The sequence below is a fragment of the Colletotrichum gloeosporioides genome (assembly GCF_011800055.1).
Source record: "Colletotrichum gloeosporioides strain Lc1 chromosome Unknown consensus_19, whole genome shotgun sequence".
NCBI lineage: Eukaryota > Fungi > Ascomycota > Sordariomycetes > Glomerellales > Glomerellaceae > Colletotrichum > Colletotrichum gloeosporioides.
The window spans coordinates 440,525-464,791 of NW_025544664.1; the positions used below are offsets into that span (position 1 = coordinate 440,525).

The 24,267-nt window shown below is 52.0% G+C and overlaps 8 protein-coding genes and 1 pseudogene across 9 annotated transcripts; 5 read left to right on the forward strand and 4 right to left on the reverse strand.

Annotated features, from left to right (window-relative positions):
* Positions 1-1,756: 1,756 nt before the first annotated feature.
* Positions 1,757-3,290, reverse strand: GCG54_00006418 (Protein-arginine deiminase type-3; the record flags this gene model as incomplete). The annotated part of the gene is given in 2 exon segments (XM_045406420.1): positions 1,757-1,777; positions 1,788-3,290. The coding sequence occupies 2 exon segments, from the start codon at positions 3,288-3,290 to the stop codon at positions 1,757-1,759; spliced, it is 1,524 nt and encodes a 507-aa protein (XP_045267712.1).
* Positions 3,291-4,485: 1,195 nt separating this feature from the next.
* Positions 4,486-6,636, forward strand: GCG54_00006419 (uncharacterized protein; the record flags this gene model as incomplete). The annotated part of the gene is made up of 2 exons (XM_045406421.1): positions 4,486-4,554; positions 4,603-6,636. The coding sequence occupies 2 exons, from the start codon at positions 4,486-4,488 to the stop codon at positions 6,634-6,636; spliced, it is 2,103 nt and encodes a 700-aa protein (XP_045267713.1).
* An 825-nt stretch (positions 6,637-7,461) lies between these two features.
* On the forward strand, positions 7,462-9,188 carry GCG54_00006420 (putative transporter; the record flags this gene model as incomplete). The annotated part of the gene is made up of 4 exons (XM_045406422.1): positions 7,462-7,667; positions 7,715-8,624; positions 8,684-9,112; positions 9,165-9,188. 4 exons carry the CDS (start codon positions 7,462-7,464, stop codon positions 9,186-9,188), a joined length of 1,569 nt encoding a protein of 522 aa, XP_045267714.1.
* Positions 9,189-9,371: 183 nt separating this feature from the next.
* Positions 9,372-11,090, reverse strand: GCG54_00006421 (Carboxylesterase 5A; the record flags this gene model as incomplete). The annotated part of the gene is made up of 1 exon (XM_045406423.1): positions 9,372-11,090. One exon carries the CDS (start codon positions 11,088-11,090, stop codon positions 9,372-9,374), a length of 1,719 nt encoding a protein of 572 aa, XP_045267715.1.
* Positions 11,091-12,009: 919 nt separating this feature from the next.
* On the reverse strand, positions 12,010-12,739 carry GCG54_00006422 (uncharacterized protein; the record flags this gene model as incomplete). The annotated part of the gene is made up of 4 exons (XM_045406424.1): positions 12,010-12,020; positions 12,077-12,192; positions 12,245-12,359; positions 12,421-12,739. 4 exons carry the CDS (start codon positions 12,737-12,739, stop codon positions 12,010-12,012), a joined length of 561 nt encoding a protein of 186 aa, XP_045267716.1.
* A 2,333-nt stretch (positions 12,740-15,072) lies between these two features.
* GCG54_00006423 (uncharacterized protein) lies at positions 15,073-16,393 on the forward strand (the record flags this gene model as incomplete). The annotated part of the gene is made up of 5 exons (XM_045406425.1): positions 15,073-15,273; positions 15,337-15,373; positions 15,432-15,502; positions 15,558-15,739; positions 15,811-16,393. 5 exons carry the CDS (start codon positions 15,073-15,075, stop codon positions 16,391-16,393), a joined length of 1,074 nt encoding a protein of 357 aa, XP_045267717.1.
* A 245-nt stretch (positions 16,394-16,638) lies between these two features.
* On the reverse strand, positions 16,639-18,086 carry GCG54_00006424 (annotated as a pseudogene). Its single transcript has one exon. A coding segment is annotated over exon 1 (1,448 nt).
* Positions 18,087-20,609: 2,523 nt separating this feature from the next.
* Positions 20,610-22,743, forward strand: GCG54_00006425 (uncharacterized protein; the record flags this gene model as incomplete). Its single annotated transcript, XM_045406426.1, has 2 exons — positions 20,610-20,659; positions 20,970-22,743. The coding sequence occupies 2 exons, from the start codon at positions 20,610-20,612 to the stop codon at positions 22,741-22,743; spliced, it is 1,824 nt and encodes a 607-aa protein (XP_045267718.1).
* Positions 22,744-23,103: 360 nt separating this feature from the next.
* GCG54_00006426 (uncharacterized protein) lies at positions 23,104-23,765 on the forward strand (the record flags this gene model as incomplete). The annotated part of the gene is made up of 3 exons (XM_045406427.1): positions 23,104-23,295; positions 23,349-23,480; positions 23,550-23,765. The coding sequence occupies 3 exons, from the start codon at positions 23,104-23,106 to the stop codon at positions 23,763-23,765; spliced, it is 540 nt and encodes a 179-aa protein (XP_045267719.1).
* Positions 23,766-24,267: the final 502 nt, after the last annotated feature.

Sequence of the window (24,267 nt, forward strand, 5' to 3'; positions counted from 1 at the left end):
ATCGGCTCTGTAATCTTTCCGTAATCGATACCACGACTCAGCTGGCGGAACAAAAGTTCCCAGTCCCATTCAAATTCGGGGCTACCAGGGCATGGCTCGGCGTCTTTGGCGTCGATCAACGCTGGTTCAACATCCCACAGCCACGGCAGAAGCCCTTGACATCCTGCTTTGAGCTGTTCCTTTCACAGGGCCTGTGGAACTAGACGAGAGGAGATGCGCGGCATTTCTCGTGCATCTAATTCATCGAGTATCGCATTCATTATCTCGACGGGCATCCGGCTTAGGTTTGTAGCAACCCCGGCAGCCTCGTCTCTGAAGCTGACACGTGATCGACATGGTCTGAGGTTTTTCAGAAGACAGCCTGTGAGATTCTTTATCTCCAGAGGGTCCTGGGCCAACGACTGTCATGGTTAATACCTAGTAGAATAGAGTCATGTCACAAGCGTTGTACTCACATGGAAAACGTTTGCTCTTGTCGACGAATGAGGTCCAGGCCAGTGCACCCCTTCAAAGCCATTTACATCCCATTCTGGATAAGGGAGATAATAACCATGTTCCGCGAGAGAATAGTTCACGCCTGGATTGAACCAGCTGGTGCACTTGAAATGGATACCTTCCCTCCAGCGAAGAGCAGTGAACAGCCCTCGTAAATGTCTAACATGGGCAACTGACGAAGATTTGAAGACTTTCCTCGCTATTTCCAGACAGACGGTGTGTACAGCAGCGTAGGATTGCTCGCCCAAGCCCAGGAAGTAGTCCATGTAGATGTTCAAATCGCGTTTGCCATCGGGGGTGTGCCGTGTGAAAATTGGCCCTGAGCGATACTCGCCGCGATATACCTCGATTTCGGAAGCTTGAGACCTGGGTCTCACTTCAGACGGCACTTTTAGGCTTTCTCGAGTTTCAAGAAACCCCCATGACATCTGATCACACTCAAAATCGGGGAGAAGTTGTTCAAATTCGCAGTCTGGGTCGCAGAGTAAGCGGATGTCGCTGCACCACTTCAGTTGTTCCTGAAGCTCTTCGTCTGTTACCCCCCATTGTGGCGGATTTTCTCGCCCCCAGCCATACCAGCTCCTGTAAATCCTCATGCCGCAAATTTGACATATGTGATCGCTGTCAGTCTGTTCCCAGACGCTCGTTCTGGGCTCGGAGTATTCTTCCGCCATCTTGTTGAAACGTCCAATGAATGTCACCAGTCGAAGGAGAAGAGGGGGAAGCTGTGTATGTCGCAAGATACTGCTTGTCGATCCTGGCCAAAACGTGGGAGGCGGGAAGGATTGTTAAGATAGTTGAGACTTAATTAAAAAGCAAAGATATTGGCACAGAAAACGGCATGTATAGTCTTCATACAACGTCAGTTCCATCAGAGGTTTTATCATGACGATTCACGCACAGATAAAATAACATAATGACCTTGAAAATATTGTCCTACTCTTAAATTGAATAATTACACGGTGAGTCACTAAACCAGGTTTCGTGCTCACCACTGAGTCTGTCGGCAGGAGCTCCACCTGCTGCCTAGTCTGTCGAGTCCGTCCTCAGCGAAGAGGCCAAAACATGTGGGGCCAAACATGAGAGGCCAAAAAGAGGCCAAAACTGAACAACCATCACGCGCCACACAGCAAACTACAGACACAAACCCAAGCACCCCGCTACCACCAGGCTATGTCAGTTTGTCTCAGTGTATTCGAACCACACTGTACCTCCCCTCCTCTAATATGATGGCTGAAATAATCATCAATGAAAGTTACATTCATCCCTGCGCGGGAATAAGCTGCTCTCACGGCTTTCGCTAGAATGTCTTCGCCGCTAACCACAGGCCCAAAGGGGTTCGGACTCAAGTATTGGTCACCGACCACAATACCGTTGATTGCACTCGGAAGAAAAGCTCCAAGTTGGTATTCGTCTTTCAAAACAGGAGGCCAGTAGAAGTCTAGGCCGTCAGAATTGACATAGACCCCACCCGCGGACCGATCGCGAAACAGGCCTGGTACGTGTATGACGTCGTCGCGATCGAGTGGTATCTCAGAGAGAAGGATGTCGAGATTATGGTTGATCCACTTCTGGGCGTATGCATTGATCTCCATAAATGTGGCGTTGGATAAGACATCGTTGATGGTGAGGTTCAGGTACAGCGGCATATCCACTTTGAAACGGTCAATCTGTGGCTGGGCGTCGAAACTGATAGCCATTGCCTCTCCATAACCAGCAGCTTGAGCTTCTTGGAAAATATTGATCGCGAGATCAGGGGTGACAATAGCAATAGTGAAGCCCAGATCGTTATCGTACGGGAGGAACTGAACAAACTCATCAACATGCCCAACTCGGAGCCATCCTGTCTCGAGGAACAATGTTGACTGCACACCGTTGCTGAAGATCAGGTCCCGAACTGCCTGCGCTGGGAAGCTGTCATAGTGCTTGCCTTGAATAACACGGCCGGCTTTATACAAAATTCCTCGCTTGGATCTGTGGGGTGGAATCGTTTCAAGGTTGCCGTAGCTGTTGATGGTATGATAGCCGAATCCAGACCCAGGAAAGCCAGTACCGGAGTAGCCACTAGGTTGGAATGCGCCAAAGCCAGGACCTCTCATCTGCTCAAAAGCTTGTCGGCCTCCCGCGCGAGTGGACTGCGCGGACCGAAGCATGATGCGGATGGCAATGGGCCCATCAGGACCAGGCATACTTGCGTAAGCGGGCTCGACAACGTCTTGAGCCCATATGTCGGAGGACTGATTGAAAAGCCACATAGGATTGCTGATATCGACGGCCTTCCGTGCCGCATCTAATTGCTCGATGAAGTATTGTTGCACAGGGTTCGTATCATTTGCCCAAGTCGAGACCAGCGTCTCGACCTTTTGCAAATGGTGATGCGTGAGGATTGGAGCGACTTTCAAGGCCACAGAGTCCCTGACGAAGTTGATGGACCCTGGAGTATCGTAGACATCGAAGTTGATCGTAACATGACCGTCCCAAATTTCCGAATCTTTCACAAACTCACGGCCATCAATTCCTAGTGTAAGACCGGCCCAAAGCTGAGTTGCATTGAAGTTGAACTGCCTGTCTACCAGGCGCCACGAGCCCGTAGAGTTGGGACTTTCCAGTTCGTCAAGGAGAAAGATTCGCACCCGCTCATACGCAGGACGGGGTGTTGCGTACACATGAGCAATTGCCCCATCGGAGATTCTTTGAAGAGGCATCGTCTTCAAAGGGGCGACGTACTCTGGTGCTAATAGCATATGACCTGATGCGTCATTGCAGAAGGCCAGTTCGTCGTTGCTAAGTGGCATGCTGTTTAGGTCGGTGTTTGGACACCTTAAATATTTATCTCCGATATTGGGGAGGAATATGGCGCCCCTTCCTTCAGTCCAGATGGCTTTGTTTCCAGTGTCGGAGTCGCCTTCCATATCAACGACACCATCGCGGTTACTGTCAGCGCGAATATCAGGTATGATTGCGCTGGCTACTGAGCCAACTTGAAGTGCCCATATGATCACTGAAAGCAGTATGCGTAACATGATGGTAGCGGCCGAAAGAGTAGTCGAGGTAATGTTGGTATGTCGCTGAGTTTGATATGCGACTCTCCGGATGGGTTGCAAGTTCGATACCTTAAATGTTGCTTGTTGGAAATCCTGCCAAGAAACCACCGGACCTCGCGAGCTGGAACCTTTGCGCCTAATCCTCAGTTCAAACTTCTCCGCAGAGTTACAATGTTCTGTTGATCATCGTTGATTCCCTTGCATGCAATCTCTATACATTGAGTAAGGCTGGCAAGTAATGCCAAGATGGTTATCGCAATGAAAGGCTTCGTTGTCGTATTGCTAGGCAAGCTTCCCGGGAGCCAAGTTGTGTTTTGACCTCTAGGAACGGTGGGGGAAGAGATCGCGCAGGTTGAGGCCAACGATCTCGTCAGAAAACAACCTTATCAGCGGGGGTTGAAGTGATAGTATTTGGGTATCAGCATGTTGACTTAGCGGCAGCGTTTCTGCCGAAGAGAGTACATATGGGCCTGCCGTCTTGGGCAGTCCTTGCTGCATGGAGGTTACGGTCTTGGGGCTGCATGATCCTTTGCTGATAAGGATCTTCAGCCAATTACAAGACTTGCCCCTCACATCCGCTGCGACTTGCCGACGACCGACCTCACGGACTTAAGACAGCATCTTCGCATAGTATGTTTGTAATTATTCTCATTATGATGAGTTGGCATGCAGCCAAGAAACATCTGGGGGCTTTTCTTGGATGGGAACGTTTGTTATTATCGCAACTCTCCTAGGCATACGACAGAATCGAACGACGGGGAGATTTCTACACGCTTGAATGCAAGTGTGAGATGCGCGAGATAATCGCGAAGTTCATTCGGTGAGCGGCAGACTGGAGTTCAAGAATGAAACAAACCCAGCACGAAAGCTTGCAGCAACTTCCTGAGTTCCCTGCCAAACCAGGGCTTTCCCGTCAGCAGCTCGTCCTACAATTAAGGTGTACATTATGAAGAATCGCATCGTTGCCTTTTTCATCTTAGCGATACATGCTTCCATATGTGTTGCAGAAGCTCCTGTAAGTACCAATCAATCGGTCTCCCGGCATAAATCTCATGAATTCCAGCGTCTGAGTATTGTCGAGGCCTCGATAGACGACTTGCAGAATTCTCTGAGGGATGGGCGGATAAACTCTGTCCAGTTACTTGCAAAGCATCTTCATCGAGTAGCATACTACGACCGCCGTAACCATCGGCTTAACGCGATTCCAGTCCTAAACACCAACGCTTTCGAGGATGCTGAGGCTTCTGATGACTACCGAAGTGGCAACAACGGCAGCATTCGCTCTCTGCTAGAAGGAATTCCCTTCACTGCAAAGGACAGCTTCACGATGAAGGGACTGCCAGTCGCAGCTGGGTCTCCGGCGTTTAGAAATCTTACAGCCGGCGTTGACGCCTTCACGGTCGGAGCAATTCGTTCCGCGGGAGGAATCCCTTTGGGAAAGACGAACATGCCTCCGATGGCTAACGGTGGTATGCAACGAGGTCTTTATGGAAGAGCTGAAAGTCCGTACAACTCCTCTTACCTGGCAGCAGCGATGGGCTCTGGATCGTCAAATGGCTGTGGGGTTTCCACAGCTTCGAGTATGGCCGCATTTGGCTTGGCAGAAGAGACCGTATCATCTGGAAGATCGCCAGCTTCCAATAACGGCGTTGTTGCATACACTCCGTCGCGAGGTATGCTTTCTATCAGGGGCAACTGGCCCCTGACCTGTTCGGCAGATGTCGTCGTTCCACATACAAGGAGTGTTAAGGATCTCATGGCTATGTTGGACGTAATAGCTGTTACCGACCATCATACCGAAGGTGACTTTTGGAGAGGGCAGCCCTTTGTGGACCTCCCAAAAGTTGAGAATATTAGACCTGCTTCGTATACCACTTTGGCGAACGCAAGTGCGTTGCATGGCAAAAGGATCGGTGTCCCTAGGATGTTCATCGGAGGAAATGACCCGGCAGCGCAACCTGTCTTTCTTCGAGATTCTATCCGGGCACTGTGGGCGGACGCTCGCGTCACTCTTGAGTCATTGGGTGCTGAAGTGCAAGAGGTGGAGTTCCCTCTTGTTACGAATCATGAGGTTGTCCCGGCAGTCAATGAAGTCAATAGCGAATATCCCTTGCCATCGTATTTCAATGGCAGCGCGAGCCCGGGGGATATGGATGCGTATGCTTGGGATGACTTTCTACATATGGTCAATGACACCAGCAGTGTTACAACGCTTGCTGACGTTGACCCGGCGCTCATCTTTCCACAACTTCCTGGAACCATTCCCGACCGATACGGCAACCGCTTCGGAAACAGAACTCAGTCTAATGCACGCTATGTTGAAGCAGTCAAAAGTCGCACAGGCAAAATTGTCGACATCCCTGGTCTCGGAGCATGGCTTCAAAGTCTAGAAGACCGACGTGAGCGGGACTTGGAGGACTGGTTGGACGAGAAAGGGCTAGATGCTGTTGTATGGCCAGCGAATGGCGATGTCGGGCGTGAGAGAGTCGAGGTCGACAACGAAGCAGCTGTTCCCACGTGGAGAAATGGCGTCGCAAGATCATCTGGTAACTTCGCGATTCGGCAGCTTGGCGTTCCTATTGTAACCGTCACCATGGGAGCCATGAACGACACCGGTATGCCTGTCGGCCTCACATTTGCGACCAAATCCTACGACGATACTTCGATCATAAGCTATGCTTACGCCTTCGAGCAAGCTCACGACAAAGTCAGATTTGTCCCACCTCGAACTCCAGGGCTTGAGACAGACCTAATTCCCTTACGGCGTGGGAGGAAGATTCATGGCCTTTATGCTGCCCCTGAACTGAACGCCAGTGCTTTGAGAATTGGTGAACAGAGGGTTTTGATTAGGGGTACTGCCATGTTAGAAAGCTGCTGGGATCCAGATGTCAAGGTGGAAGTCCATGTCGACGGCATACCTGTGCTGCCTGTGTCATTCGAGGGTAGTGAGTGGAGCGTCACTGCAAACATCACCTTACCGTTTCAAGGGATCTCTCCTTTCGGCGAGGTCAATGTTCCGGATGCAAGTCTCGCTATGGTTGTCGTAGTTGCCACTGCGCCCAGCGGTCGGTCTGCGGGCAGAATGCTCTTCGTGTAGGGGTTCGCTGATGAGGCGTTGGTGTTGGAGCGTGGCCCTTCTTTTGTACAAGCAATTAATCTCTAGACAGAAGAACTTGAATCGTGGGCGGTGATGATATCGGATTACGCAAGATAATGAACAAGCAAACTGCCAGCCTCTGTCCACAGTCCAGCTTAAGGCGGCAACAGATCATACCAAAATGGTTCGTTCCCCGCGGGAGATATCTACCCGATATGCACATCTCCACTTTCGTTGACTCGGTACAGTTTCCAGCCACCCAGCGCTCCGGTTACGCTGGGGCTACCATCAGTTCCCCGGAGAAAAGAAAAACTTCAACCGTTCGTTTTTGTGATCCTTGAGGCACGTGGCCACCGACGGGGAAAGCTGTCAAGCTGATGTCTATCGGTGATACGATGTAACAAAGCTGCGCTGGCATGAGTGTTCCATCAAGGTCCATGTTTTTCGACAGTGCCTCCCTCCTGAACAACCAAAATCATCCGCACACACACTCAGCGCGAAATCGATAAGCAACAGGATAGTGTGTAACAAGAACAGCTTCTGCCAATCCCAACAAGTCGGTTCGCCGCCGGGGATTCTTTAGCGGGGATGTTCGGGGTAGGAAATGACCTGAGATAAGACCATTGAAAAAGACCAATTGCCGATCGTCGGATGTGGCCCGATATCCGGTCTCCACTCCCCTTGCTCATAACAGATGCGGCGACTGATAAAGACTCACGATTTCCCAGATTTCAGGGAGAGAAAGAAGACTTCGTGTTCGTGCTTCGGAAACAAGCCAACCTTCGAAAAAGCCGGCCGAGAAGCTTCATATTCACACACATCGAAATGGCTGCAACCGAAATAGCCTCCGATCCGGAGAAGCGGGCCGCCTCCGACATTAACCCCACTACCGGCCCCTCTCCCGGAGACGATGATCCGATCTCAAAGCACCACATCACCGATGAGACTGGTGATCTTGCCGCGTCTGCTCTAAACTCTGCTCCGTTATCCGAGGCGGAGTCCAAGGCCGTACTTCGAAAGATCGATCTAAGGTACTTGATTTGTGAAAATATGGGTTAACCACGCTTACCTGAACGAGGATTTTGCCTTTTCTTTGCATCACATATGCTCTGCAGTTCATCGACAAGACTTCGCTTGGATACAGCTCTGTTTGGGGAATCATTCCCGACAATAAGCTACATGGCCAACAGTATAGCTGGGCGAGCAGCATCTTTTACTTCGGATATCTGGTTGCGGAATATCCGGGCGTCGCCGTTCTCCAGCGCTTCCCGGTCGCAAAGTTTCTGGGTGCCAACATCATTCTTTGGGGCATGATCTTAATGACCACTGCGGCATGCAGCTCATTCGCTGGTCTCGCAAGCGTGCGATTCCTTCTTGGTGCCACCGAGGCCACCATCAGCCCCGGATTCGTCGCTGTTACCGGCATGTGGTGGTCCCGTCAGGAGCAAGCCGGTCGCTCGGCGATGTGGGTCTCGTTCCTCGGCGTCGGCAGCTTCATTGGCACGCTGCTCGCCTTTGGAATCGGCCATATCACCGGATCACTGTCTCCGTGGAAGTACATCTTCCTGATTCTTGGTGCCATGACCGTGGTCTGGGGCGTGGTCTTCACTATCTTTGTGCCTGACAGTCCTGCCAAGGTCAAGTGGTTGACGGAGCGGGAGAAGGTTATTGCTGTGCAACGTGTTGCCGAAAACAAGACAGGCACGGGGCGCAGCCGGAACTTCGTCATGGCCCAGGTTGTGGAGGCGGCCAAGGATCCAGCAGTTATTCTACTTGGCCTCATCTCGTTCGTCAACGCCATTGCTTCGGGAGGACTGGCGTTTGGCTCCTTGATCATCCAAGGTTTCGGCTTCAACTCACTGCAGACGACCCTCATGAACCTCCCGCTTTCGACGGTTCAAGTTGTTGCTCAACTTGGCGCTGGCTTCTTGACAAGCAAGATCTCTAACTCGAGACTGCATATTGGCACAGTTGCCATGATTCCTCCCGTGAGTCCGCTATTTCAAGGATGAGGAATGGAATAATTGCTAACATAAAAATTGCTCAGATCATTGGTACATGCTTGATCAACCAACTCCATTTGGACAACAAATGGGGCCGTCTGGTAGGAGTTTGGCTTCTCGGAGCTTATCCCGTCGGCTTCATGGTCATCCTTGGCCTCCTTTCTACCAACATCGCTGGTAGCACCAAGCGATCTGTTGCGTCCGGTTGGGTCTTCGTCTGCTACTGTGTTGGCCAAATCGCTGGCCCCCAGTTTTTCAAGAGCACAGAGGCGCCCGCATATCACAACGGAATCGTGGCCATGCTGTGCGGTTTTATTTTAAACCTGGTCATGAATCAGATTCTCAGATTCATCTACGTCCGAGAGAACAAAAAGAGAGACCAGATGCTTGATGGCAAGTCCGAGGAGGAGATTGCTGAAATGCAAAGGGAAGGTGAGGCACTGGGCTTTGAGGATGTCACCGACAAGCAAAACGTAAGTACGACTCTCAAACTCTGGAGCACAGGCATACTGACCTATTGGCCAGCCCATGTTCCGTTATGTTCTGTAACGATGGTTAGGGAATCATGCAATGTGACGCGTCACTATGCGAAGAGTAATGGTAGAGCACATAATGTGAACGTTGACAGAATGTCACTTCATGTACGGATCGGCCTAGAGCCCAGTCCATGCTATAATAAGTACATATGTGAAAATGAATCTTAGGCAGCCGAGCTGATTACAGTACTGTGAATCAGTAGTAACGAGAGAACTGCCTGACGTGTCTCTTCTTGCCAAAAGCGGTAGACTCAGTTGTGCTGTTGATGCCAGCTGCCAAAGTAGCGTCCAACTCAGTGACAACGCCAGTATCCACAGGCTTGCCCAGGTTGTTGGAGAAGGGTCTGACAACATCGCACCTCAGAGCCTGAGCAGAGCTCATTCTCTCCATGTGCGTGTTGTTCGTCTGCACAAACAACCTCTCGCGGCCCTCGGGACCGGTGAACGGCCTCCACTCAGCAGCGCCCTTCTCGCGGTCGGTGTTGGGGTCCAGGTTCTTGATGAAGGAGACCCAGTACTTGCGGAACTGTGAGATGATGGGCGCGTTGATGTTGAAGTACGAGTCGGGCGCGGATCCATCGGTGCGGTTGGGGCCCCAGAAGGCGTACGTGTTGACGGTGTGGTACGCACCGAAGCCCTCGGCCTCGTTCTTAGGGTCGAGCACGCCGTATCTGTAGTTGTAGGTCGTCACCTCGTCGCGGGCCAGGTAGTTCTGAATGTTGCGAACAATGCAGTGGGTGCCGACGTCGCCGATGGCGTTGGCGGCCTGGCGCCACTTGACTCCGGACTCAGGGAAGACGGGCTGGGGAACGTCGATGTAGAGGTCGTCGAGGATGGCCAGGGAGCTGTTGGAGAGGGAGGGGTCCTGGCCGAGGAGCCATGTGTTCGCCTCATCAGTGGAGTTGGTGGACTGCGGCGCGGAGTACATGGTTCCCTCGTTGGCGCAAGAACCCCAGATGGTCGGGACCTTGGTGTATTTGCCGGCCTCGAAGAGGTTGACCATGCTGTCTGAGAAGAGCTCGCCGTCGATTCCGGGGTTGAACCAGCAGCTGGATGAACGGACCTCAGACTGGTTAAGAGCACGCAGGCAGGACAAGGAGTCGGTCGCATCGGTGCAGTTCTTCTCCTTGACGAGGCAATCGTACTGGCCCTGGCCCTGCTCCATGGTTCTCATCGTGACCCAACCACCGGACTCGGCAATTCCGCCGGCGAAGAGCTTCTTGCCGCCAGTGTCGGCGGCCATGAGAAGGCCAACGGCGGAGCCACCAGCACTGACTCCATCGAGGACAACTTGCTCGGGGTTTCCGCCGAATTTCTCAATGTTGGTCTGAACCCACTCGAGAGCCTTGATCATGTCCCTGACGCCGGCGTTCAGACCACCGCCAGCGCGAACCTCCTCACTCTGAAGGAAGCCGTACATGCCAACGCGGTAGTTGGTTTGAACAACGATGACGTTGCCGTCGGAAGCAATCTCGCTGGCGTCCCAGTTGGCGTTGGAGTTCGAGCCGAATCCACCGCCCTGGATGAAGAAGACTACGGGCAACTTGGAGTCAACATTGGCACCAGAAGGGGCAGTGACGGCCAGGTAGAGACAGTCTTCATCAACCGTGAAGCGCTCATAGGTGCCGGTGACGGTCCAGTCAGTGGGCTGCTGAGGCGGGCAGATGGGGCCGTGGGCCGTGGCATTAACAGTGCCGGTCTGGACCGGATCGGCCGGGGCGGCGAAGCGGAGGTCGCCGACCGGAGGAGCGCCGAACTGAATGCCCTTCCAGGTTGTCACACCTAGATCGGCATTCGTAACGGCACCCTGAAACTTGGCATATCCGACATCGACAAGAGTGTCAACGGCCCGGACACCAGGGACAATGATGTTTGCGGCGGCAAGAAGCCAAGCCAAGTGAGATCCTTGCCACATTGTGCTGGGGTGTCAAATGCTGAAAATAGTGAATGAAGATCAAGCAAAGCTTGGACAATGAATGGAACGGTCTGCGATGGGACCTGAAGAAAAGAATGTAAGTAGTGCTAGCACCACGAGTGTCAGAATGCAAGAAGTTGTAACGATAGAATGATAGCTCCCACCGGCTGGTGGTAGATCTGCTCTGGTTATATGTGAATTCATATTGTTGGATTACGGATATTGAAGCTCGTCGGATTCATCCCACCAACCGACCTGTCAGGAGAGTTACCATCGTTAAGGTTCCGTCTACTGTGCTATTAACCCCTGTCCGAGTCATTGTTTCCCCTTACATGAAACGTTGGTACAGGTCGGTACAGGAAGAATTGGCGATGGAGCTCCGCTGGGCAACGAAATACTCGGGGTTGTCGCTCCGCAATCCGGTAGATGATGCTCCGCCAGAATGGGACCGATGCCTATTAGATGGGACGAACACCTGGTAGCTCCGGATCTGCATTGAGGAACATCCATAGAACACCATTTTACGCGGTACGCGGCTTTTTCAGGGGCACAGAACCGGACGCCCGGACAATTGTGAGAGTGCGGTGACTCGCCGATTGAGGCGATAGCGGGCGCGACTCTCGGATTCGCAGTGCGCCTTTCGGCCCCCGACAGGGGAGACCCGTGGTGGAACTCTCGCCAAGAGCCTCATATTGAATAACTTTTCTCTAGCTAGTCAGAAGTTTCCTCTGCGCTACTCTACAAATGGCCTGCGCCTTTAGGCTGTTATGGGGCCCCGCGCCGTTACACTTTCTTGGTCTTTTGGCGCAGCTCATTCAACCGCCGTGTCGGCGCGTAAAGGGGCTTGCTCCGGTTGTGCCGAATCGCACCGCGAACATTCGGTATCTTTCAATTCTCCATTAACTCCGAACTCGGGCATTCAGCACCTCCCTGGATTGAATGTGAGCAAGAATTCGCTGAATAAATACCAAAGGTCTGCCACTTACAAGAGCTGATCTGGTCGTCGTAGTCGCCTGAGTAGCCATCGCTGGCCTCACCCAGGTTGTAGTTGTAAGAAAGTGTGACGCCACGATCATCACCCTTATTGTTGCAGTCGGTAAACCTGCAGTACCATGTCAGCGACGACATTGCTTCTGATTGGCTCGGTTTCTTACTTGTAGAATTGGCAAAGACCACCGGTGTTGGTGCTCAGGGAGCTAGTCTGGTTGTCGTACTTGTCCAAGAAAGCCTGAGTCTTGTTGTAGCTAGAGAAGTTGACTAAGAGCATTGCTTCATCAGTTTCGAGCTCATAGCCTCGACGGGTCACGTCGCGTTGAAGAATCATGCTTACCGCACTTGCCAGGAGGGGCTCCCCAGGAAAGGCACTCTCCCCGGAACCCAGCATCAGAGCACTGAAGCACGAAAATGTTCTCGGGCGTGATGATGGGGCGCGTTCCATTCGGCTGGCCGTCCACAGGGACCGCCTGGCGCTTCTCGTTCGCCGTCGCAGGGCCCAGGTCAATGAAAGGAGCAGTCATGAACGCTGCGTAAGCCTCCGGGTGCGAAGACCTGAGCTTCTCGGAGAGAGGAACCACGGAGTTTTGCTGCACGGCCGGCGCAGCAATCGCCATGGAGGCGAGGGCGAGCGATGTGAGAGTTGTGAGCTGCATGATTGATGAGATGAGACTGTAACGAACGGTTGACTGTTATGCACGCCGATTTTCAAAGTTGACAGTAGATTGTCTGGTCTTAAGTTGGTAACGCGTGCATACATGAGAGGAACTACGGACCGGCCTATTATACTCGTCCGGAGGTTTTTCAAAACGGGAGGCCCTCTTCGAACGACATTGTCTGCCCGGTCATCCCCGTCCAGAAACGGCCCAGGGCGAATTAGGTTTGTACCTTGAGGTGAAAGTTTCCAAGTGACCCGTTGATTGCCCTTTAGCCGATACCGTCGTATAATTTGATCGGTGCAAACAGCGATGATCTCGGGATTTTGAAGTTGGCTGTGTTCGCTTCCGAGGAGGCGCATAACCCAACATCAACTTCCCAACTCCCTGGAACCCGGGACAGTTAATGAAGAGTATGGAGTTGAGAGCCTTTATGTTGCACCCGGTTCATCCGAATTATTGTGCTTTGCAGATTGCTTAAACTCTATTTCTCGTCGGAAATAATGGTGGTGCGACCCCCTGAATCGTAATCCGAGAATTCTCTCAAATGCGCGGAGATGTCCTGGATTGTTTCGAGATCATCTGCCAGGCTCATTGTTGCTACTTAATATGAGCTTAATGGTACTCAATAATATCCTCAATGGTATCGGAGAATATTCCCATCTATTTGAGCATAGGGGAATCATCTATCGCAGCAAGCCACAGGATGATCGTTGCCGCCAGGGTACTGTTTAACGCCTCAGTCTTTGATCTGCTCTGATTATCGTTCAACTGCATTTCCACTTGCCGTGATCAAAGCCATATTTAGTGTCGGTATCGCGCGTGTAGATGTATCAATTGAGCAAATCCGGCAGTTGCGCCCATTCCTGACTGGCTGGGACTGAGTAGTGAAGAGGAAAAGACTTCATCGGGGGGGGGAGAAAACGTCTAGTATTCGCCTGCGCAAAAGGTCATCAGACAGTGCCAACTAAAATGGAGCAGGATTAGTTCTTCGGAAAGATTTGCGTCTCTTAAAAGGAAGACGAGTTCTCACTCTTAGTAAACGGACATCATCGTCTGAGAAACCAGCTATTTGGATTCAAGACTTTGTCAAACGAGATCGTCTGATACTGGAAGGTGCATATTGGTATTCTGCGATTGAGTTTGATAGTCTGCGCCTGTTTCTTTTACCCAGCCACAACACCGCCGGCTTGGGAAGTTTGCTTCACACCACATTCCATGTTGACGTCTACCGGGCGGGCGGAATTTTGAGGCCGAACACGGCGAATCGGGCCCAGCCCACCCCCGCAGTCTCGGCACCTCGACAAAGAGTGGGAACGCCCCCGAAGGCGGGAATTCTTCCAACACACACGCCGGGTGATGTAAGTACACAGCTTATGCAAGACTGCCGTTTGTCGCCGTTGGGGCGTGCTTGCTGACATCTGTGTTATGTGCCCTGAGCCTCTCCTGCCACGAGGTCATCGAAACTACCGCGGGACCAGCAGCGGAACACAATTCCGCTTCAGTATTTCCACGGAAAATTAAGAAATTGTGCACGAGTCCAAGCCTTGACATTCGAGCTTGGGCCTGGGGGATCAGCGAAGCGAGACCGCTAGTGAGCAATAGTCGCTCCGTCCGTCTCAGTTGTGATGGGTTGCACTTCTTCGTGGGCCTCCGTAATTTGGGCCCTGGGTGAACGGGTCGATGCTACGCACTGACCGGGACCATAGGGCTGGTGTAGATCATCCGGTCTTGACGTGGATGGGTGTTTTGTCAATCCGGCACTGCCTGGCAGACAAAGATGGCTCCACGATGAGCCATCTTATTGTCAATGCAAACATTACCCAAAGGTATTTGTCGTTTCGTTGTATGACTCTGTCAGTCGTGTCATTTTGACATTCCATCACAAATGCCGAAGTCTTCAATGGGTTCTAGCTCCTCTCTTAGGTCTGAAACTAGCAGCCCCTCGCCTGATCAACCAGAGGGATGGGCAGTGGCTGGCCTCGCGAGGCATTCGGGGCATCCGCTAGCACGGTAGCGCCGCATGCGTCCAGAGCTAGGGAGAGTCCGGCAGCCTGGAACCGCGCTCTTGCCTTTGTGCAGCCATGTCGCGTGGGAGGAGCGGGAAAGGCTTACCACGTAGAATTAAGAGGCTTTTCGTCAATGAAGAATTTCGCGGCGCCACATACGCTCGGGATCGAATACTGCGTGTCAGGGGGTCCGATGTGATGTTCTCTTTATATCGGACGTGGGCTCCAGCTATCCTCTGCGGGAGAGCGTGAATGCCGTGAACTCTCTACGCCAACGAAGGCAAACCTACTGCCAAAAGGTTCCGTCACGACAAGCTCGCCAATATGAGAATTCCCCCGATCAGCGTCATCTTGGCTTGGCCGCGGCCGAATTACACGAATCCGGAGACGAAAGGGCCAGGGTTGATGATCATTGAGTTGGTGTTCTTGCTCATGGCCTTGACATGCTTGGGATTGCGCATGTACGTCAGACTGGTCATGATCCGCAAGACTTGGTGGGACGATTGGCTTATGGTGGGAGCCATGGTAAGCTCGCACATCTCGAACAACATGTAAAGATGGGCCATGGTTAATCATGTGGGATGACAGGTTTTCTGCATCGGCGTGACGATCTGCGTTATCCTCGGTTCGAAGCCCTCTACAGAGTGATCAGTAACTATTCAATGCTAATGATTATGGACTAGCAACGGAGTTGTACGGTTGGAATCTACACGTATGGGACGTACCATTGTCTGAAATCCGGCAAAGTCGTCAGGTAAGGGTCACCAGTACACAACGAGACTCCTGACTTACTGACGCAAATATCACAGATCTCAATGGCGGCGCAGACGCTGTTTCTGTTTGCATCTGGCTTCTCGAAGCTTTCGATTCTCTGTAGCTACCTGAGGATTGCCGCCCCCGGCACCTGGTTTTCCCGCCTCACCTGGGTCACGGGCATCCTCGTTTTCCTCTTGACGTGGATCTTTATGATTGTCTTATGGACTCAGTGCGCGTAAGTCACCCGACCTGAATAACCGCGCTCTATCTAGAAATTTCAAATGCTGATCTTGGGGCCTGATCCAGACCGATCTGGCACTATTGGACCCTCTTTGCCGACTGGGGCAATTGCATCCCAGAGTGGCCCCCGCTGGCCGGCCAAGGCATCACGACCGTCATGACCGATATCGCCGTCTATCTACTTCCGATGCCTACACTGTTCAGACTCCAGATGCCGATGATACAGCGCATCAGCTTGGCGGCGCTCTTCGGTCTTGGCCTGTTAGTGGTCATCGCGGGCATCATGCGCACATACTGGGTGCTGTACGTCGAGATCACCTACGTCGAGGACCCGAGTTACGATCTGACGTGGGATTCGTACAATATCTGGATCTGGACAGCTCTCGAGGCCAATTTCGCCATCATTTGCGGCTGTGCACCCGCGATTCGACGACTATTCACCAAAGGTGGGAATCAGAGTCAGTTCAAGGTCGGCAGCTCCGTACAGACAATTGGCTCCTCAGGTATGAAGAGAAAGAGGGGCAAAGGGGGCTCAGGAAACGACTTGGAAGGACATGGACTCTCAGCTTTCGAGTCGAGAGCGGATAATGATAACGATGCGTCTGTGACGGAGCTGGTACATTTGGAGGGTGAGGATAAAAAGACATGAGTTATTGGCCGTTTAGTAGCCAGCAAACCAACAGCTTATGGAAGTTGTATTCTGTTCGTAGTGGAAGCATTGCACCACGTCTGTTATCCTCTCCGTGTCCTTGTCAACAGTGCTCATAATCCAGCTAAAGTTCATTGTTGCTTTTTCCAACTCTAACATGCTGGACCTGACCCTGCTCAATCCCACCCTCACCAGAAAAGCGTAAATATGTGTGTTGAATCATCAACAGTTTCAATCGGTTTCTCTCACAGAGCCTTGCCGTTGAGGTATATGGAAGGCGCGCCGGGAATGTCTAACATCTCTCGTAGGTCATGGAGAGCCCTCTGCTGTGTCGGCCGATTTCGATGGACGATGCAAGCTGTCAGGCTGATTCGTTTCAGCTGTCGCAGTTGACCCTGCCTACTCAAGTCGACAATTTCTCTCAGACCAACCTGGAAAAGCTCCTCAAGAAGGAACTCGTCGATATGACTTATTTCCAAAGTCTCAAAGCATTGCGGGATCATCTTGCCGACGTTGTTCGTAATGAGATGACTCTGATTCCAGGTCCGAGAAGTAAAGCTGGGCGTATCGACGCTCAGCTTTTGAAGTTTGGAAAAGTCCTGCAAAGAAGTGATTGTTTCGCTGTCGTCCCAGTCAAAGAGAAACTGAGTGCTGTGCAAATCGATTTTGAGTGTGCGCAGCTGGCGATGGAGGTTCGGTAGTTCATGCTTGGTTGTGTCACTGGCCTGGCTAGCTGCAAGATCGTACCCGTTCCCGAGTAGATTGCACAGCATTTGTGGCCCAATGAGGGGTTTCTTGGAGGTTTCGGTACCCGATGGTATTCCGTGATACTCGAAATATGTAATGTTTGGCGTCGCCTTGAGAACCTCCGTCATGCTTCTCAAGTCCATCGAGCAATTGATGAGCTTCAGACTCCGGAGGTTCACAAGCTGACATTGCAACGGAATTGACAAATTGTATAGGACATTGAGTTGTATATCTCCAAGGTAAAGAGCCTAGGGGCATCTTTAAGGATAATCTGGTGGGCTTTGCATTTTCGTGCTTTAGCGGACCGCATCTGGATCTTGAGGTGTCGGAGACTTGGGAGTAGATCATTATATTCCGATGGTTGATTTTCAGTCCATTGTTGCAGTAGGTCAGATTTCCAGTTGTGGCACAGATTGACATCAAGAGAGGTCAAGGCGGGTAGGTATGTAAGAAACACCTGGCTGATATGCTCCAGGACATGATCGAACTGCATCCCGATACGACACCTGTTCCACCCATCCGGGAAGTGCATGCCCAGAGCTCCAGCCAAGCGGTTGATCCAGGGGTCGTTTGTCATATCCTCTTGCTCTTTCGACCAATTGATGTCGTCGCTGCTGCTTTCGTACAAGTTGTGGTGAAGGTCTCCATGGCGCACGAGCTCGGGGCGGGAGCTACCTTCGTAAGGGTCGAGAGTTTTCAGGAAGGTGACAGCTTTTGAGGGGTGATGATTGTGATAGTAGCCCGAGTATAGCATACAGCCTGCCGCATCATGCAACTTGCGACATGTCCGCATCAATCGAGCAAGGGCGATTCGGCATGCGAGAGAGTTGACCGTCGAAACATCGACTGGGGGGTCGTATATATGTTGCTCTGTCTGTAACGGGAGGACAAGCTGGTGGCAAACTTCGACGATAACCTCTGGCGAGCAATCCGTCAAACGCGTCATGTTTGGTTAAGAAAAGTCAAAATCTGATCTAAGTTTCCGGGCAAAGATCATCATAGACATCATGATTTACGAATCATTGTTGGCTGGTACGGGCATCTTTCTTCTAAATATAGCCCGACTCCCGTGAATTAAGGAGCAATAACAGCTTCGACAACCAAATGAACGACGGCATGCGGTCAATGTTTGTTGTCAAATTGATGACAATTGTAGAAAATATGATCCTTCTCTTTGTGCCAGCAGTTCCTGAATACAGGCCCAGGGAGGCAGCTGGGGCTGTCGGTTATCTTTCTCAGCAACGAAACTTGAGACCTTCGTATTAAAAATGATATTTCAATGGTTATGCTGAGACATGGGGATAGGATCAATAGCACGAAACACCCAAAAAGGAACCCGTGAGATTGTACTATGTCAATCGTGGTGAGGATTTGAGCCTCACGCGGGGGTCGAACCCGCAACCTTGAGATTAAGAGTCTCACGCTCTACCGATTGAGCTAGCAAGGCGGGTCAGATGGTGATGCGGTGGGTCCTGAAGCCTGGGAATATCATTCGCTAGCGCCAGCTGAGGGCTGGAATCACGCCTGATCTGATTGCGATCTCTCAGATCTACATTCCAGAAACCTGAGGGGTAGTATGGAACCTTTCGAAGAACATTAGGTAAAGCCCGAATTGGCAGGTGAAATGTGACTGTCAGTTTTTTGACTACACCACTCATTTGCTGTTGGTGGCTGAGTCTTTTTGTCGAAGTCTGATGACAAGGTTCATGCAGGGGACTTTCTGTATTGTCATGATGACTCTATCAGCACTGAATAATTTCTCTAGAGAAGAACCAACCTGCATGGTACTTTTCACGAGACCTGATTGGTTCCCTTCGAATTGAACTGGTGTTTTGATCTTTCCATCCATCACTCAGCTTTTGAACGAGCGGTCTTCTCTCCTTGGTCCTGTTGCCTAGGATTCGCCTGCCTGGGCAGACAAAACGGAACTGGGGCTATTCCGTGTCCTCGCTTACTAGCTGGCGCAACCATGATAAGAGACAGCATAGCGAGCAGAAATTGCCAAAGTCTTTGGTAATGTGGCGTTTTGGCCGCCGCGCTTGAACGCAGTCATTTCTCATACCGCGAGTCGTTGGAGGTTAGAAACAGTTCGTGTTCTCCGTCGAGACGAGCACCAATCGCTGTCAAGGGAAGTCGGGAATATCCCCGCTATCCCTGTCCCGTTGGTAAGCTCTACGTCGTAGGCGAGGAATCATAGGATGATCCGCGTACCAATCAGACGCCAAAGTCAATTTTCGTCAGCAACCATTGATCCACCCGCTGGTTCCCCCTTCATCTAATTGCTGAAGCCCAAAGCCTCGCACAACGAAACTTGGGCAGGCTTTTTCTGTCTACAGCTGACACGTGCCGAAGTCCTGTTTCGACCCAGGGACACCCCGTCTTGCCTCTGGCACAGGCACAACCCGGTGAGCAGCAAGCAAGCTGTATTTTTCGGCAGTGAGAGACGGACTCGCAGAATGCGAACCTTGTCCGCTTTCATCCCCCCTTGAAGTGTCTCACTTTGCATGCCCCCATTGGCTCGCCGTCAGCGAGCTGAGCTGACATGACAGGGTCTAGAATCCTGACGCTAATTCCTCTTGTCAATATCCGAGCCCTAACAATTAGGCTCTTTGACAATTTGATGATCTGATTTGATGCGCGCTGACCGCCGGGCAAGCAAGGTATTCTACCCCGTGCTGCGCCGAAACAGGAGTCTTCCCCCCTCAAGAGAGAGATGCCACAAACGGCTGTCTGCAGCGGTTTTCCCTCTCGCCCACCACCACCCCTTGCGCCAACCGGCTCGACTCGACACAGCTCGAAGAGGGGGGGACTCTTCACCCGCTCTACCGCTCTCAGCAATGAACCCCGGCCCCAACGCCAAGTCGACGGCTGCCCAAAATTAGCGCCATGTTGGATCTGCCACAGAACCAAGGTTGCTGCTGCTCTCAGGTGACATGAGCACGGGATGGCGCGCACAGGGGAGCAGGTTGTTATTTGGTACAGCGACCGGCCCCCAAATTAGCAGCAAAACTGTGACGCAGGGAGCGGAAGTGACACCACCACCACCACCATCATTTTGCTGCTCTACTACTGTCTGCTGCTGCTGCTTGCTGCCCACCGTGTGGTTCCTGGCCGTCTGGCGTAAAACTATTGAGCGGCCAATTCCCACAGCCTCCTCGGTCGCTGCGCCTGGTTCGTTCTTTCGGCCCCTCCAAAACTTGAAACACACCTCTTCAAGATCATCAGAGCCTCTCCATAGGCCACCTCGGACTTTTTCTGATTGTCCCTTTTTTATTGTTTTTCCTTTCGCACACAACCCGCGCCCGCACCTCTTGGTTCCTGGCTATATTCAATTAGGGGGTGAACTTGGCCTTGGACTGGAGGGTAAAGGCAAAGGTACCTGAGGGCTAGCTGCGGTTGAGACCGGCCCGTTTTGTACCTTCTTTTCTCTCCTCTCCATGTGCCTGTTCGAGTTGGACCGCGAGCAACAATGACAAGAAAGGGCCAGCCAAAGGTTCGAACCGGCTGTCTGACCTGCAAGTAAGTACCTGCTCTTTCTTCGACTACCCTCGAACTCTCGGCCCTCGACTCGGTTCCGCCCGGCGGCAGCTCACTTCCCGGTGCCCCAAAAAGCCCGCATGACGTCGTTTGCTAGACCCGACGGTCTGGAACGGTCCCGCGCCGTGACGGAGAGTCTCCGAGACGAGGTCGCGGAGGCCGGACGGGCGACCGGTTCAAGTTGCCTCTCGGTCACTCGGGCTGATCGGAGAGTCCGACTCACGTGCTCGGTTACTTCATCCGATTACTCATAGACATTCCCATTCTAATTCGTACGTTCGTCTTCCCGTAGGTCGCGCAAGGTGAAATGCGACGAGGCAAAGCCCGCTTGCGTTCGATGCACCAGCACCGGCCGCAAATGCGATGGCTACGCCGTCGTCGTCCCCAGTAACCGCGCTCTCGCCCGGGCTCGGTCACGGGCGACGAAGTTGAACGCTGCTCTGGCTCAGGCATCGGCTGCGTGGGAGGGCGACATGGACGAGGAGAAGATCATGGAGCACTTCCGACGGAAGATTGCGCCCATGATACCCGGGCATCTGGAGGGAAACTTGTGGACCGACATCATACCACGCATGAGTAGGACAGAGCCGGCGTTCCGAGAAGCGATGGCTGCCATCTCGACGCTCATGCCTGGCATGCCCGACAACGCGTCTGACGATGGCAATGCACCTGGAGTTCCTGAACCCTACACCCGGCTCTTGGGCATACTTGGGGGAAACACCCGGAAGCAAAAGCCCGGAGTGGACACGCAGGCAATGAGTGGCCAGTCGAGAGCTCCTTTCAACCTTGCCGGCATCGTCGACTCCCCAGCAAGCTCGTCGTCGACCAGTCTACCATCGACAGGTCGCCTATCGAACACTCCCCTCCCAGATGGAAGCCGAGCAGAGACATCATCAAGCTCGTTCACACCACCTCAACCATATAATGACGAGGGCGAATCAGATCCAAAGGAGAACAGTGAGGTCAATGTCACTCTCTGTGGCTGCCTACTCTTCATGTCCGTCGACTTTCTGCGAGAAGGCCTTGGGGCGGCGATGGAACAACTTGCCACGGGCATAGAAGTGCTCAATAACGTGGATTATAGCGAGCTGTCCCGAATGACCATCGAGGACGTTCTCCCCAAGTTCTATCGATTGAGCATCATCCAGATGTGCTTCTACGACAGACCTTGCTTTCCTAACCTAAACCTAAACCATGGACCCGCATCGAGATACAATCTAGGTCCTTTCGACAAAAGCTTTAGTATATACCGACCGCAGTCCGCGATGGACACCATCATCCTAGACGCCATCAGGTACATCCGCTCAGCAGGCCCCGAATCATGGACAGATTCACGCCTAAGGGGCCCCGTCATGAGCGACGAACAGACAGCCATGTGCAACGCGTTTGACAAATGGCACGCTGCCTTCACGGCCTTCATTCGCGAACCACGACTCGGATCCGACCAGCCCCTACCACCACACGCCGAGATTATTTGCATGGAGACGGAGATGAAGTACTGGGTGGCCAAGATGTGCATCAGCGTGTGCCGGTTCTCGGACGAGTCCGCCTACGACTCCTTCAAGACCCACTTCAGACGAATCACAAACCTCGCGCAAGAAATTCTTACCAGGTGTCCAGAGCTTCCGCCAGACTCGTCGCTGTATAGCTTCAACTTTGAGATGAGCTATCTCCCATTGATGGAGTTCGTCATCTCTAAGTGTCGCTGGCTCGACATCCGTTATCAGGCCTGGCTCATTGTCTGCGAACTCGCCACCGGACGGAGGGAGCCGGTCACCCTTGGGAATTTGCACCTTGTTGGGCAGCGCATGATTGAGCAGGAGCACAATGTCAAGATACAGGAGGTAAATCGAGAGAACGCGCCACTATTCTCGCTGCCGGCCGAGGAGATGCGCGTAAAGGATTATAGCACCGATCAGCGGTTCGCGGATCTATCGGGATCCGTCGAGGGCGACAACTCGACTTCAGTGCAAGTACCGTACACCCAACGGTTGATGCTTAGGTGTGGCAGCTATGAGCTCGACGAGCTGGCAAGATGGGTGTCTAGGGGCGCCCCCTCACAATAGCATTATTCATCAGTAACGAAACGACTTATGAGCAAATAGCCCCTACTCTTTAGCAAAATCAAAAAGCATCAGATCCTCTTAAAAATACGTGTTATTCTGGATGTGGCATCTTCACCTTTCCTTTTCAAGGCCAGACCAAGTCTGAACTCTATCCCTCCAGGTTGTGAACCCGTTGCGCAAATGCTCTTGCGCAGGTCTACCAGGTCATTCCAGGTCTACGATCGTTACGGAGAAAGATAACGGACAATGATCAAAGGAGTGATCTCTCGCACGTGCATGTGAAATTTTGCATCCGCTTTCATCTTCCTATACCAACCCACCAGCGCTGTCTTTCCACACCAACCCCACAACACCAACCTCATGGCGAACTCACAGAAGCATGCAACTACTGGTGTCGAGGACATCGTGGTCTACAATGGTGACCTGATTGGTGATCTGAGAAAGACACGGAATATCCTACGGGACTTAGTCCGACACAGCCGTTGCTGCGTCTACTGGGAAGTTCTACAAAAGACGTATGTCAGCCAATGTGGACATGGCATGTGCATGAAGGTACGTGTTTCACAAGGTGACGATGAGTTCACATGTTGACTTGTCTCTTGTAGTGCGCATCGCAAATGTTCGAGGCCTTAACTGAGCAACTCCAAACGACAACGTGTCCTCTATGTCATGAACTCATAACCCAGTTCCCCTTCATGTTAAGGGGAGGCCCTTCCAAAATTACACATTCGTATACAGTACGTTTTCGAATGTCTGGAACAAGTAAGTCTCAATGTCTTGAGACTCCAGCTGATGCTTTCGTACAGATAGATCAAGTTTATGAGCCTTTGCGTTTATGGGCAGCGGAAAACATGGACATAGAGACTGGGGAACTTGCGAGAAGCCCAGAGATTATTTCGAGCAGGTTAGAGCCCGCGAAAGATTTCCAAGACGACAAGGACTGCGATTTCGCTGATGAGACGATGGAACCTTTCCACTGGGTTGCCCTCCTCCTCATTATCAGTTTATTCGTATTGCTGTAGCTTCAGGAGTACCCGGAGACTTAAAGATCTGGACGAGATGGAAATGGATTGAAGTCCTCAAGCATCTCATCGAAAGGTTGGAGAAGCTTGAACCGTTTCTCAACGAGGTTGCAGGCGAACTTCTGTAGGTGTGGGGATTGGATGGATAAACCCTGGTTGCTACTTGATCTTGTTTTTCCGCCGCATCGAGCCCAAACTTCTCTTCAAAAGCCCTCGGTCAAACATAGAAAATTTCAGACAGCGGTACTTTGGGTTCCAACTCTTCCAATTTCACTTAGCATCATGGTCATAGTCGAGAAATGCCTCGCAGACCTCGAGGCCTCTAATAGTCTTCACAGACTCTTTGCAAAGCGTGTAGAAGAAACCGATAGGCTCCGCAAGCTGCTCGACAAAACAATCACAAAAATTTCCTGCTAGATCTGCCTAGAGGTCCTGCAGCCCATGCATACTCCATGTCCTCAGTGTGGACACAGCATTTGTCTGCAAGTAAGTGTCTCCAAAC